At 40.5% G+C, this 14,347-nt stretch overlaps 1 protein-coding gene across 1 annotated transcript in view; it reads left to right on the top strand.

Annotated features, from left to right (window-relative positions):
- The window catches only part of AdamTS-A (ADAM metallopeptidase with thrombospondin type 1 motif A), a 69,529-nt gene extending 64,845 nt beyond the window's left edge, over positions 1–4,684 (top strand). The window contains exons 22-25 of the mRNA XM_080273261.1: positions 363–526; positions 1,159–1,295; positions 2,953–3,149; positions 4,589–4,684. Coding sequence (XP_080129387.1) covers positions 363–526; positions 1,159–1,295; positions 2,953–3,149; positions 4,589–4,684 — 594 coding nt within the window. The remainder of the gene's footprint in view (positions 1–362; positions 527–1,158; positions 1,296–2,952; positions 3,150–4,588) is intronic.
- The last annotated feature ends 9,663 nt before the right edge of the window (positions 4,685–14,347 follow it).

The following is a 14,347-nucleotide window of genomic DNA, read 5'->3' as shown; positions in this document are numbered from 1 at the left end:
AGGATAACAAGGAGACATCAAGACATCTAGCTTTGGGTAAACAGATAGATAGATAGATACGTTACCGGTATTTAAAAAGACATAATTGAAGTGAAAGAGTAATTGTATAATTTTGTATCTTTTATAAAGGCTCCAAAATGCTTGCTTGTATTGGCCTTGGTCACCTAATGGTGGCTCTTCATGCTGCTTGGTTTCTGGTAGCATTCCTGTTCAGTCCCATACCCCTGATGTCTGACTAGTGAGGTTGCCAGAGATCAAGTAGTGTGGAGAGCCACCAGTAGGTGACTAAGGCTGATATTGTATTGAACGGTATGTAAATAAAGGCATCTCAGTATTAAATGGGTTAATATTTCTCTCCGCAGGTGAAGGCATCAATACAGGTCAGTGTAGATGGAGAATATACCCTGCTTGTGGGTGGACGCAACATGAGTGTGTTTTGTCACAGCATGAACACCTCCGACCCACTCGAGTACCTCACACTGCCAGCTGGCGAGGAGGGCAACTATGCTGAGATATATGACAAAATGTGAGTTGTATTAGAGAAAGGGAGAGGGAGAGAGAGGATGGAGGGAGAGGGAGAGAAAGATAGAGGTACTGAATAATACTATAGATTCACAGATGAAAGCTGTGGTACATCATTTACTGAATGATTGATGGAGTGATCTGGTACACTGATTGAAGGACACACACACACACACACACCATCCTCTGCTGAACCCTCCTGTATAAGAGTATGCTGATATTCCTACTCATTTATCCTTACCCACAGTATCCAGGTGATCAGTGGTTTCATAACAATTTTTTTTTTTTATCCCCCATGTGTTAAAGTTCCATGTTTACTCTCGATTAACAGAAATAGCAGACATACACATATATAAGAAGTTACCTGAAAATATTGTCAAAGCCCCATGCACAGTTTCAAAATGTAAAGATGAAAACATAAGGATGCATTCTGGTGGCACTGTGCACAACTGCAGTAGTCATCCTTAAAATGCCTGTCCCTCTGCCTTGTGCCTGTCAGTTTAGTTGTAATGTGTCCAGGTATCTTAAAATGAACAGATGTTGATTTTGACTCTTTAATTTATAATGAGAATGGACTGTAACTGCATCCATGAGAGAAACTAAATGGTCATGCGGCTAACCTCATCTCCCTTTCAGCCTGATTCAACCTGGGACGTGCCCTGGTGGTGGAGAGCGCTGGCCAGACTGTGACTGTGTGAGGGACAATGGCCGACACACCGGCTACACTGGATTCTCCAAAATCAGACTCAATGTTACTTCACTCATTGTTGACAGTGAGTTATGGGTTTTGGGAATTATTGTGAGTTTGGTTTGAATTTTTGTAAGTTCTTGATTCTTGCAAGTATGTGTGGGGTGACAGGCAGCACACCAGCTACACTGCAAAGGGAGAATTACCTCACGAAAGCAATAAAGGTAATGAAGTAAAAGTTGTTACCAACTATCACGTATGTTTGAACATACAGTATTTTATCACTTTATTACTATATCTAGTTCATTTTGAAGCATTTGGTAACAGTGTGAGTTAAGACAAGGGTATAAGCAAGGAGGCATATACTGTTTTTAAGCTTTGGAATTGATATGAATGCAGTACCTCATGTATGTATAGGATCGCACTGAATTCAGAACTGAGGTGTGGTGGGAGAGTGATTTGGAATGAAGAATACGAGAGAAGTTACGCAGACTGGTAGATTGACGTGATTTAGACAGGTTGAGAAGAAGGAGGATGACAGATGGATAAGGAGGGTCACAAACAGGTTGAGAGGAAGGAGGAGGATGACAGCTGGCTAAAGAGGGTCCCAGGAGTGATTGTGGAAGGAAAAGTGTTCAGAGGCTGATTGAGGAGGTTGTTGGATTAGATTCTGTCTGGAGATCATTGGGTGAGGGGATTCATAAGGGAAATGGCTCAGGATGGCAATACGTGGAGTGCTACTGTCAGGTGAAAGGATCTCCATATGGTCATTGATATCTAAAATATCAGACTTTCAACATAAATGATCTCTGGGAATGCTGGAAGAACGGTCTGAATTTCTGCTATGCACCAGGTTTATGTTCGGTAAGCCTAGTCCTCAGCAACAGTACCTTTATTTATTTTTCATTGGTCTAGCTCTGTGTATTTCCTTGCCAACTGACGTGCTTCCCTTTAATTCCTTCAGTCCAGCGATATAATTTTTATTTTCACCTTAATTTCTTTATCATCAGGAGGTAGATACAGTATCTTCATTTATCAGTCTTACTCTCAGTAACTCTGTCTCTCTCTCAGCTGTCATGACTGTACTCATATTAAGCTTTTAACATCACAAAATTGTGTCATCAACCATGATCTTGCCTCACTAATAACATACCATCCATCCATACATCCATCATGCAATCCTGCACTGCTACCTCACAAGCATAAGACTCAGGGTTAGGCGACCCAATCCAGTCAGTCAAGATGAGGGGACCTGTGCTTAACTCTTTTTTTTTTTTTCCAAGGAAGGAGCCAAAGGCCACAAGCCTGTAAGATTGTTCTCTCCAAGAAAAATTAAAAACGGAATAACAGAGCCAAATTCATTGTAAGCAATAACTTCCATCCAATCATAATTAAATCCTTATGGGCCACGTCTGTCACCACTACACCATTATGACCTCACAGACTTCAGAACTAGCCATGCAGTATCATATAATTTCACAAGTATTATAATTTTCCGCAGTTTGCAATCATCCAAATTGTATAACCTGGCATCTTTTACCATGTTATTGCATCTTTAACCAATGGCCTATGACATGCCAGACAGCATCCTATATTTCTTGTATAATCTACCAGCAACTTACGACGTCACTAATACTATATCTCCACAGTTTATGAACTCAGTATCAGTGTTTCCCATATGTGTAAGGCTTAATCATTTGTCAGCATCATACAGCCTCAGTAACAACAACTTTTGCCAACAGCTTATGACTTCACCTACGGTCATCGTGTTGCGGGTAAGCTGGTGGGTTACGGTGAGGCTGGTGACTGCTACAGCACAGCACAGTGTCCACAGGGGGTGTTCTCCATCAACCTGGCCGGCACTGACTTGGTGGTGTCTGCCAGAACTACCTGGCTCGTCCAGGGTAATCAGGCATCCAAGGACATCAAGAGGCTGGATGTGAGTCAACACTTTCTACTTTATTAACATTTATTATAATTTTTATTGATGTAGTGCTGCCTACTTCTTCCTTAGCCTGTATCATTTTTTTTCTGTGCCTACCCTCCTCTCATCCTATTTCTCCCATCTTTCCTGTCACTTCTTATTGCTTTTCTTTCCTTTTCAGGTGGCTTTACATTGAGTGACAAGCCAAATGGTTTCCTGTAAGCCAAGAAACCGTTTACGATGCTGGGTGGTAACCATATAACCAAACCATACGTGCTTCTTACATGTCAGCAAGTGGGTTGGTGAAGGGTTAGTGCCCCTCCCTGTAAAATAAATAACTCAAAGTCAAATGGCCACCCCTTGCGGGATTGTGGCGTTTGGCAATAGATAGATAGATAATTTTTATTTGCTTGTCACCTTTTATTTTATAATATACTTACATTCTTCAGTTTGACAGTCATCAGAATTATTCTGTCAGGTAGGTAAGTTTGAAGCTACATGTGGAATTTTTTTCACATATCAGGCAGAGCCAGGATTCTGGGGGCATCAGTACTGACTGAGTGGGAATGTGGCTCATTCAGCTGGGTAAGCTTTGGTTAATATCTCATTCTATCAATTTTTTTCTGACTCTTTGGACCCTAACCCGCCCAACCTTGGGGAAGGTCAGGAGGTCTGGCTGATGATGATAATGATGATGGTGACTTTAATATTGGGAAGAAAATATAGGAAGGTCTCATTATATGTCAGGGATGTGTTCCAGAATATTAGGACATTTTCCTTACAACTGGTACTCAGTGGCATAGCTGTGGGGGTCTAGGTGGGCCCTGCCCCCATCCAGTCAGACCCTTCCCACCCTTACTGGTCCTCCCACTTGAAATTTCAGATTATTTAATGTGTGCACACTGTCTGGACATTGCTACTCCTCACCCTGCCGTAGGGTGGGAAAGGAGGTCCAGATGATGATGATGATGTGTACACTGCAGCACTATTCCCCTAGAATTGCAATTGTCCCCACTTTATTTGCCCCCTCCCCACCCCACCATTTGTGGAGGCATGGCTGTACTAGTCCTGGTGCTGTACTGTAAGTTACGGAAAACTGGTAAATCAGCTTTATATGGAGCAGTGGAAAATTAATGGGCAGTTTTTGCATAACTTACTATGGACTTGATAACAAAAATGAATGCAAAGAAAGCAGCTTGTAATGAGAACTTTTTACTGTTTACAGTATTTCTCATTTCCTAGTTTGTGTAAAAAGTGACTGAAAGGGGCAAGGGGAGAGATAGAAACCCCAGCTTTTTGTACTGGCGTAATGATGTAGCAGTTCCCACCACGCAGCAAACATCTGATTCATGTCCACAGTGACACAAAAAAGCTGCATTAGGGAACCTCCTTGTGATTACATGGGATCGTGGTTAACGCCCCTCTCTCATCCCAACTCTTGTCTTTCTCCACAGGGCAGCCAGAGGGTCCTCGGCCGGTGTGGGGGTTACTGTGGCACCTGCTCGCCTGACTCAGCAATGGGCCTCAAGCTTAGTTTGGCCGAGAGCTGAGCACAAACGGCGCATATGTAACAACTTTGCGTAAAAAGAAAAAATAATGTGCAGATGACAAATTTGTACCAGTGTAAACAGAATGGTGCACACACATCAAGTTGGTACCACTGTAAACAGGATTGGTGCACACATATGAAGGTAGTACCAGTCAGCATACACAAGATAGTGCACATGTATCAAGTTTGTACCAGTCAGCGTACACATGATGGTGCACACGTACCAAGTCTGTACTCAGCGTAGGCAGGATGGTGCACTATTCCAACAAGCCCATGCTGGTGGAAGAAAAATGACATGCACATTACAAGTCCACATCTACACAAGCAACAAGGTGTTCATGTCCAAACTGCAGGGTACATTTGCAACTTTTTCCCAACACAGACTGAAGAATTCTGTGGATAGCAACCTCGTCTGACCCCTGTTGGAAAATGGAGCTGCTGTTGGCCGAGGAGAAGAATGACACCGATTACGATAAGTTATAAAGAAGCAAGTTTTCAGGACTGAGAAAGTGGTGTCACATCTTATGACCCGTGAACTAATGAAGGCTGAGGCGTTGTGGGCAGTGTGTGTATGTGTGTGTGTGTATGAGCGTTGGTGTGCAGGACCTCAATTCCCCAGTGGCACAAGGATTGGTTTCTTGCCAGCTTAGGGGACTTTCTACCTCTTCCTTAGCAAATTATCTTTTCATATGCCTCTATATTCTTTTGTCTGTAATTTATGACATGTAGAAACAGCATATAAGTGAACATAATGTGCTAAATGGAGCAGTAGATTGGTAAGGAAGAGGCATTAAAACTCTCCTAAACTAACAAGAGTAATGCCTAAGGACCACATATCGTCAGCAGCCTCAGACAGTGAAGCTATGTATCAGGTGTGTTAGGCTGGATTAAATACTCATTGTCTATGTGTAGTGTTATAGTGGATGGATGGAAAGATGTTGCTCTGCTGCCGTGAATGTGAGGGAGGTATACAGTACGCACATATTGTCATAGTTGTAAGATTGACTGGGAAAGAAAAAACTTTTACTAGTGGCTACAGACATGCTGTAGCTGTAAATATAAGCCTGAACCATTACAACCAAATACTTAAGCACTGCCATTATAGTTAAAGGAGCCTGCACTGCCAAGTCCCACTCATATTAGGGGAATGTAGGCAAGATGTGTGAAATACTCGGCCAGGAAGCAACGCGAGCCGAGTGTTCCCGACCAAATACCGACGCTTGCTACTGCCATTTCAAAGGTGCTTATTTATTACCTTTTTTATCATCATTCTTTTTATAGATCAGCATGACGACGAAGCCAGTTTGATGTCCCCACTCTGAGCTGATTTCACATCCCCAGAACCAGCAGAGGAAGAAGTATCACTGCCCACCGATGGACTGACTCGTACATGATCTCACATATTTCTAGAGATGGTTTTTGTATTTTTACTGTGGATGACGTGAGGGAGTGTGGAGGTGCATTGGTAGATTTAAGGAGGCTTGGTGGTGAGCGGTGTAATGTGGAGTTCTGGGAATCATGCAGACAGTTCTAGGTATGGAGGATGGGTGACTTCAAGGAATCACATGGAACTGCAACAAAAGGAAGATGGGAAACTGAAGTAGTTCTTGGAAGCACATGGATGAGTCAAGAGATGGAAAATGGGTGACTCAAGGAGTTCTAGGAATCACATGGACAGCTCAAGAGATGGAAGTGGGTGACTACTGGAGGAACCTTTACTCCTTCACTATGATAAATTATGCAGTTTGTCATGCTCACACTTTTTTTTTTTATGAAACCGGAATGAACTCCAGTAGTGAAGGGTTTTTTGAAGGCTGCATCTAACCCATCCAGTTCATCAGGTGTCCCGTAAGCTGAATAAAACTGTCAGGTGGTAGCAACAATAAAGCAGTGCTAACCATATGGCCACTGCTGCAGGGGTGTGTAGCCTAATAAGCCCCTTCAGTATGTGAGGATGTAAGAGCAGACATAATGAGACAAAATACATCCATAGATTGGTTGAAAGGATTAAAAGGAAGGCTCCACCACACAGTTGCACCAGATGTGAAGTACAGTAAGGTTTTGCTGAAAGATGTTTCAGTAGTATGTTACTGATTAACAAACACTTTTTTCTCAACACTTTGCCCATGATGCGTTATAAAGTTACTATGCAGTCAGAAATAAGTGTATTTGTGCATTTATTCAGTTTTTCATGAACCAGAAGCACATCTCGCTGAAAGCTGGTACTCTTGAAGCTGAGTTTTGCTGACACACTTCTAAAACTTTAAGCGAGGACTTTATGTTTTATTTTTAATTGTCATGTGTTGTGGTGGAAATTGTTTTGATGGTTTGAGTGAAGGAAATAACAGACATTTGAAAAAATGTCAGTTCCCAAATCAGCCACTCAAATCGGATGTCTTTTGTTCTCGTCTTGTTCTTTCCAGGCTTTTTTTTTTCTTTTCTTTTCTTTTTTTTTACCTCCGGTGTAGGAGAATAGCGAGGCTGCCAGAGGTTGAGCAGCATGGGGAGTCGTCTTTAGGTGTCCAAGGCCATGTGCAGTCATGTTGGAACCTTTATAAACAATATGGCAAATGATATAATGACTCATCTTGAGCTGGAGACGTTACAGGTACCCTTCATTAACCCCTTCACAACAGGAGACTCCCCCTAAACACTGCACGCCATCCTCTAGATGCAATAGTAACTGCAAAAATGATGTATTGGGGTGAAAGTGTGGAGGGTTACTGCCAGTGTGTAATAATTAGTACAGTAAATAATGTGGTGGCACTGTTGGTAGTTCACAAGGGTTTATGAGGAAATAATTTGTTAACTATTTGGCTTCCTGTGAATGCATCAGATTATTTTACCCAGGCTGCCGTAAGATGATTTTAATTTGGCCGTGAGTAAGTCATGTTGTCAGAAGAGTAAGAAATTGTCTTGGATAACCTTTGGGATGCTCCGATATTCCTTACCTGATTAAATTAGTTGAGGTCCAACCTGAGTAAAATATCTGTTTGTATCCATGAAGGCAAAAGGGTTAAATATAGCCCTGTAGAACTCCATATATTGTATCCATGAAGGCAAAAGAGTTAAATATAGTTCTGTAGAACTCCATGTCTCCAGGAAGAACCGTAGCTGAGGCCTTTTGGGTTGCAAAAATTCCAGATATTCAGACACTGCCACACGGTACTTGCCACATAATAATTTTAGCACTTTCTAAACCGCAGATTCATTTTCTGACATTTGTAATTGCCTATATGCATTTTCTGAGACTTTTGACATCCTATATAATAAGTACTGGATATACTTTCTGGCACTTTTGACTACTGTACATATATGTGTACCTGTATACTTTCTGACATGACTACACAGCTTGGTGTCTGACACTCGACTAGCTATATATGTATTTTGTGACACTATTGCTCTATATGTATTTTCTGACACTTTTTACTACGTTAATATATGTTTTCTGACACATGGCTACCTGCAGTATATATTCAAGTGCTGTCTTTTACACTGCCATTAGCCTGTCACTGGTAAGGGAAGTAATGGAATGAAAACGAATAAAGTATTGGTAAGTCAGCATGAAAAATATACAGCAACTCCATTGACAGGTGTTTTAAGTTTAGCTGTAGGTCTTTCAGTATGTGCACGATGACCAGCCTGATGAATGGATATCTCTCATTCTGTCACTTTGATTTTCTTCGTAGCAACGCCGAAGATACAGTAGTTGTGAATAAGTCAGTTTTTATGTATGTATCTATGCAAATGTTGTGTATGTGTCTGTGTATCTATTGTATGTTCACAAAATCTCGTCAACAATGCCTACTCTGATATTGATCAAAATTGGCATGTGTGTTGTGTGTGGGTCTGGGAAGAAGTAGTTCTATTTAGGTGTAAATGGCTCAGAGGTCATGGGTCAAGATCGTATTTCAGCAAGCACTGTTATCATGTGAATTCCTGATTCGATTTGGATCAGAATTGGTACATACTTTGTGTGTTGGTCTGGGAAATAGTGGTTTGAGTTTGGTGCTGATCACTGGAGTTCAAGGTCAAAGGTATTGCTGTAAGTTCAGAATTCATCACTATGTCATGAATGCCTGATCTGATCCAGATCAAAATAAACACATTCATTGTGTATGAGGATGGGAAGAAGTTATTTCCTTGTGGTGCAGGTCACTCAGAGGTCACGGTCAGAGTTCAGACGTGGCATTACTTTGCTCTGAATACTGTCAGTAGTCCTTTAGGTGGAGAAGAAGAATTATCACTGCCAAGGCATATTGCAGGAGGGAGGAAGGCAAGTGGGTCAGTGGATGCACCTTGGCCTACAGTGTTGAAATGAACATGGTAAAGGTAAAAAGAAAAAAGAATAGTAATACAGTGTTTGGACTCTGGGGGGACCTGCTCAAAAATCATGTCAGAAATGTTATATATACTACAGTAATAGTTGCATGTTATATCTACTTAGCAGTCTAGGAGGGAAGGGGATTTCCAGGTATCTCACCCCCCACCCCCCAAAAAATACTCTGGAGCCACATTTGTCTTGTAGTATGTCTTTGAGCTCATTAGGGAAAGATTTTACACACACACACACTTGTCATATTTTTGTGCTCTCTCTTTTCTAAGACTGTGTACTACATTCATTTAGAACACTGCCACTTTTCATTATAACTACAGTACTCTCATCCACTTCAAAATTTTCCTTAGGCCTTTTTGGTCACTTAGACCCTGCCATTTTTGGTTACAGATTTTCTGGGTCCAAAGAGATCTGTTGTGGAAGCACTTGACCACTGAACACTGCCACTTAACATTTCAGTAAATCCAGTACATCTTTCAAGGAGAAGTATTCCTAAGGGTTTTGGCTGACCTGAACTTTGCATCATAAGACTCAGCCACTTTTTACATTTTTTTATACATGTCACAGATAACTGGTATCACTTTTTCTAATTTACTCTTGCCTGTCTTGTAACTGAAATTTCAGGTTGCGTTTACTCTTGCCTGTCTTGAAGTAACTGTAATTTCAGGTTGCACTTTCTAATCACACCTAATGTAGACTTTTACAAGTGAAATGCTTAAGACACCCAAGGAGGGAGAACTGAAGTGCTAAATATATAATACATTACTGTACTTTAAATGGGTTATTCATTGTGTAGCTAAGCTCACATGCCGAAGCATATTTCGGCATTTATATATGTAAAAAAAAAAAAATGCATGGTTACCAACTCATTAACGCTCAGACTATGGTAGGTTTCTCAGTTCCAAGTAAAATTGTGTGACGTGAGCTAGTGTAAAATAAGGAAGTCATTTTTCAAGGCTGTTGGGAAGTTAAAAAGTGTGGTATTGGGTTAAGATTTTTGGAAATTGTGAGGAGTGGCAGTGTGTGATTTTCTGGAACTCACGTAAACCATTGAGCCTTGGGAACTATTTTCTGTGTAAACCTAGAGGGATACTGTGTGTAGGTAGACTGCCTGGTGTGGTCTGTATGTCAGCTGCTACAACTTACCCCACTGTGTTGGACCCAGAGTAAGAGTTGTCAGGAGATGGGGATGTAATGACAGAAAAACCCAGTGTTGCTAAATACTCAACATGTGTAGCTAAACCACCAAACAAACTGCCAGACTGTACTAGGTGTTAGGTGTCCATGTGCCAGCTTTCTGAACTGCTCTGTACTACATCTTTGTGTTGGGGGATGTGATGTGTGTGTGTGACAGTGTTTGGGAGTGACAGAAATTAGCAGAAAACAGAAACTAACAGGAAGATGGTGATGAAATATTGTAGTTTTCATCACCATTTCTGTACATAATTAACTTGCCAACTTCAGGATACAGATGTTTATGCCAGTGTGGTACAAGAGTGTATTTGCACCAAGGGACAAAGTGAATGTTGTTGCTGTCTTGCCTTTAATGTCTTGATACTTTTATTGAGGTTCATTGCTGTCTGTCTGACTATCACAAGAGTATATTTGGTGCTTGAGAGGGGTGCCTTCATGTGGTGGCATTGATGTAACCATGTGCCTCCACTGCCTGGTTATACAAATGTCCCTAACCTTCCTCCCTATCCCTTAAATGAGGATGGTGAACTGCAAGAGATAGGCAGCTCCAGTCTGCAGTCCACTGAGCTCATGTTCAGATGAGCCTGGGGCCACAACAACAACAGTACGTTTGAGGTAGCCCTTAGAAAAAATTTAATGCAGTTTCATCCTGGCTCAGAGTCCTTCATTGTTCCATATTAGTTTGTTTATATTGGTCTCTCAGAAGCGCAGTACAGTACCTTGTAGTGTACAGAAAGTCCTTGTTACATGTTGCTTTTTATTTTTATTATTATTATTTTTTTTACATCCACAGTAATTGTAGAAATATGAACTTAATTTCTGTTTCCACATGTAATGCTGAAGTGCGTATTTCCTCCAAATTAAGTATGTAAAAAGGAAGTCATGATATTAAACATCAGCATATAATGAGGACATAATGTACTGGAATGATGAGAATCCTGCAGCAGGGTTATATGATAGGATAAAATTTTTGTGAGTGTAGGTAGATAATACAGTAGCTTTGCCTCATCATTATCTTACCTTTCAGTGACCCTCATGGATGTAATTTCAGCTTCACCTCTTTATTACACTCAGTTAAATGTAGCTCAACAGTTTAGTGAATGACAGCCTGATTTTAATGCATGATTTTGGATGGCCCAGTGACTGCCTATGGATGAAGGAAAGTTGGGAGGTCAGTATAAAGAGGCCATTCAAACTATGACAGAAGCTGGTGGAGTAGTTTCAAATTCATGTCAGCACTCTGTAAACCATCCTGGAAGCTTTATTTTTATTTTATTATAATTTTTTTTTGGGGGGGCCATAAGTAATCTGCATTTAAGTATGGAAATTGATGATATGGGTAGATTTTCATGCGTAATACTACATCAGCCATCTAGTTGCCTTGTTCTTGGATCTGATTTTTGAGGACTTCTGTGAAATATAAGCATATAGGTGAGGAAGTTAACCCTTTCAGTCCGATGTTTTATTCTTGCCATAACCATGTGATTTTGTTAATGAGTGACTTTCCATAGCAAAAGGGGATTAGTGGAGTGTGTTTCCTAATCCATTCCATGCCAGACATCTCCTAATCTGCATAAAATCACATGGGAGTAGCAAGAACAGAAAGAAAAAAAAAGATAATAAAAAAAGGGTTAACAAAAATAAATGGATAGTTGGTCGTTGTTAGGAGTTGCAGAGTAAAGGGAAAATGAGCGCTATATCCCATCAAGCACTTCTCTACTGACACTGAAGATTATCGTAGTTACCAATCAAGTGCCGCCACAATCCCTTCCGCACAGTTATTTCCGTATAATTATTCCGGATCCCACCCCATGGTTTTAGATAGCTTGTGAAGGGATTGGAATTGTAAAGGGGTTAGGAAATATGATATCTAACCCTCTCATTTCAAGCTTTTTCTCTCAAGCTGAAAAAAAAATGGAGTCAACAAGAATACATTTTTAATCAGGTGTAATTGTACTGAAGGGGTTGACTTTTTTCAGTTTCATTTTTTTTTTTGTATTTCTTTTCATTCTTGTCACACACTACCATTCCAAGCTTTCTCTCTCGTTGTATTTTGGTTTTGTTTCACGGTCTTTGGTCCCTATTCTGGCCCATAGGAGGTCTCCAAGCACCTCTTCCTGGTTTATTTTGCTCCAGCCTAACATTGTCTTGTGTGTCATGTATGCCAGTTTTACTTTGACATAATTTGCATCAGTAACAAGAAAAAAAAAAAATAATTCACCAAGAGCGAAGATAAATCAGTGAGAAACAGGTTCTGGAAATCTTCATAAGGTGATGAGAATATGGGTCTTGTCCTAGCCAGTGTAAATAGGTGTAAATAAATGTAAATAATACCTTTTACGGCCAGTCTAGTCATGTTTTAGTGAAGTGTAAACATTCTGCCTAGTGTATTTTTTTTAATCACCGGTGGAGGCTTCAATGTTGCTCACTGTTTACATGTTGATTTGAGGTGGCCAAGGCTGAAGCTCTTACAACCATATTTTTGAAACTGAGTGCATGTGGGTGGAAACAGAGCCATGATTTTTTGCCGTGGTTTATTATCATTTATTGCCTTATGATAATTGTAGAGGCTAATTTTTTACACTCACTGTCTGCTGTCATTTATGGAAAACCTGCAGTTGTTAGATGAAACTAGGTGCATCCCACACTGCAAATTTTAAGGTCAGACATATTCTACCTCCATCATGTACTTTGGAAATAAAAAGAAAAAAATTAGAAGCTTCTCCACACTGCAGCGCTCTCAGTTTTTATAATGTGGTCTTTTGTTTTAGGGATTATGTTATTGGCTTGCATGCTCCAGGGTCACGGCTGAATGGAAACTGGAGGAACACATGACAAGTGGACCTACACATGCATTATATCAAAGGAAATAGGAAGCAGATGAATGTGGTGAAGTGAATAGAGAAAACTAAGAGAGTGAATAAGCAAGATAAACAGATTGTATATTGAGGGGGGGGGGGGGAGACTATCACAGTAAGTAATAATGAAAAGAGGATAAAAAGTGGACCATTTGAAAAATATTGGCTGAAGTTGGTCAGTGTAGACTTATGTGGTGAAAAAGAAATGAGAGGATTTTGAGCACAAAACAGTACATGTACAGAAGTACAACCAGTCAAGAAAACATGACAGTGACACCAACTCAGCACGTAAAAACACACACTTCCATAGCACTGAATCTTCTCCCAGAAAAATTGATAGATGAAAAGAAAATGTAGGCTGCAACCAAATCTGATGTCACTTCTACAGACACTGTTTTTTGTGAAGATGTTCAACCCAACCATTGAAACTTTTTACTTTCAGTTTCTGCCTCTACAATCATCTTTGGTGGTGGTGTTGATTAGTGCAAGAACCATTATTGTGAACATTGGTAGACCAGTTACTGTGGAGTCTATAGTGAGCACCTCCCAAAGAAGCTCATCATGTCTTGATTTTGCATTGAGATGCAGATGATTCAACTGTGTAAGCAGCTTGTTTCAGTTTTGCAAGAAGCTACCAAATCTGGTCCTAAATGTAGTACTGCTTTAGATCCTCACTTGAGATGGTTTATTAACATTCTCCAGCACATGTGACTCACTCCCTTCAAAGTATAATGATCTGGCATTGGCTGGAATTCAGTGCTAGATTTAGTCAGATCATGAGGGGGTTACTGGTATCATTATTAACACCCTCAGGCTCTTTTGTTTCATTCAGCTGAACAAATCATCTAGCAATAGCTGGGATAAAGTACCAGAGTTGTGAGGACCATGAGAAGATGAATAAATAGCCAGAAAATTCAATGAAGCACCGGACAAGGGCCCAGAGTATGCACTGGACAGGAATTTTTTGTGGATATTATTGACTGGCGAGTGAGGGAGTGTGTGGTGTGGATGGTTCTGTGCCTCAGTGTGGTGGTCACCCTCTCTCCTCTTACCATTAAATGACACTTTTACTTTTTCTACGTCTATGGTTGTAAAGATACCTGTAATTTATTCAATAAAAAATGTTTTCCATGATGGTGATTTCTTTCATCAGGCACACACTCCTTGATTATAAATTGTTTCACTAACTCGTTCAGTTTTCTGTTCATTCTACAGGGGAGGCCAGCCAAGCTATTTGAAATGAATCTTTTAACTGCGTTTGAAGAGAAAGTACAAA

The sequence above is a fragment of the Coenobita brevimanus genome, chromosome 53, assembly GCF_032717465.1.
Source record: "Coenobita brevimanus isolate Jiangsu-jjx chromosome 53, ASM3271746v2, whole genome shotgun sequence".
NCBI classification, from domain to species: domain Eukaryota; kingdom Metazoa; phylum Arthropoda; class Malacostraca; order Decapoda; family Coenobitidae; genus Coenobita; species Coenobita brevimanus.
Note: the sequence above shows the minus strand (reverse complement) of the source record. Positions and strands in the feature narration are given on the sequence as shown.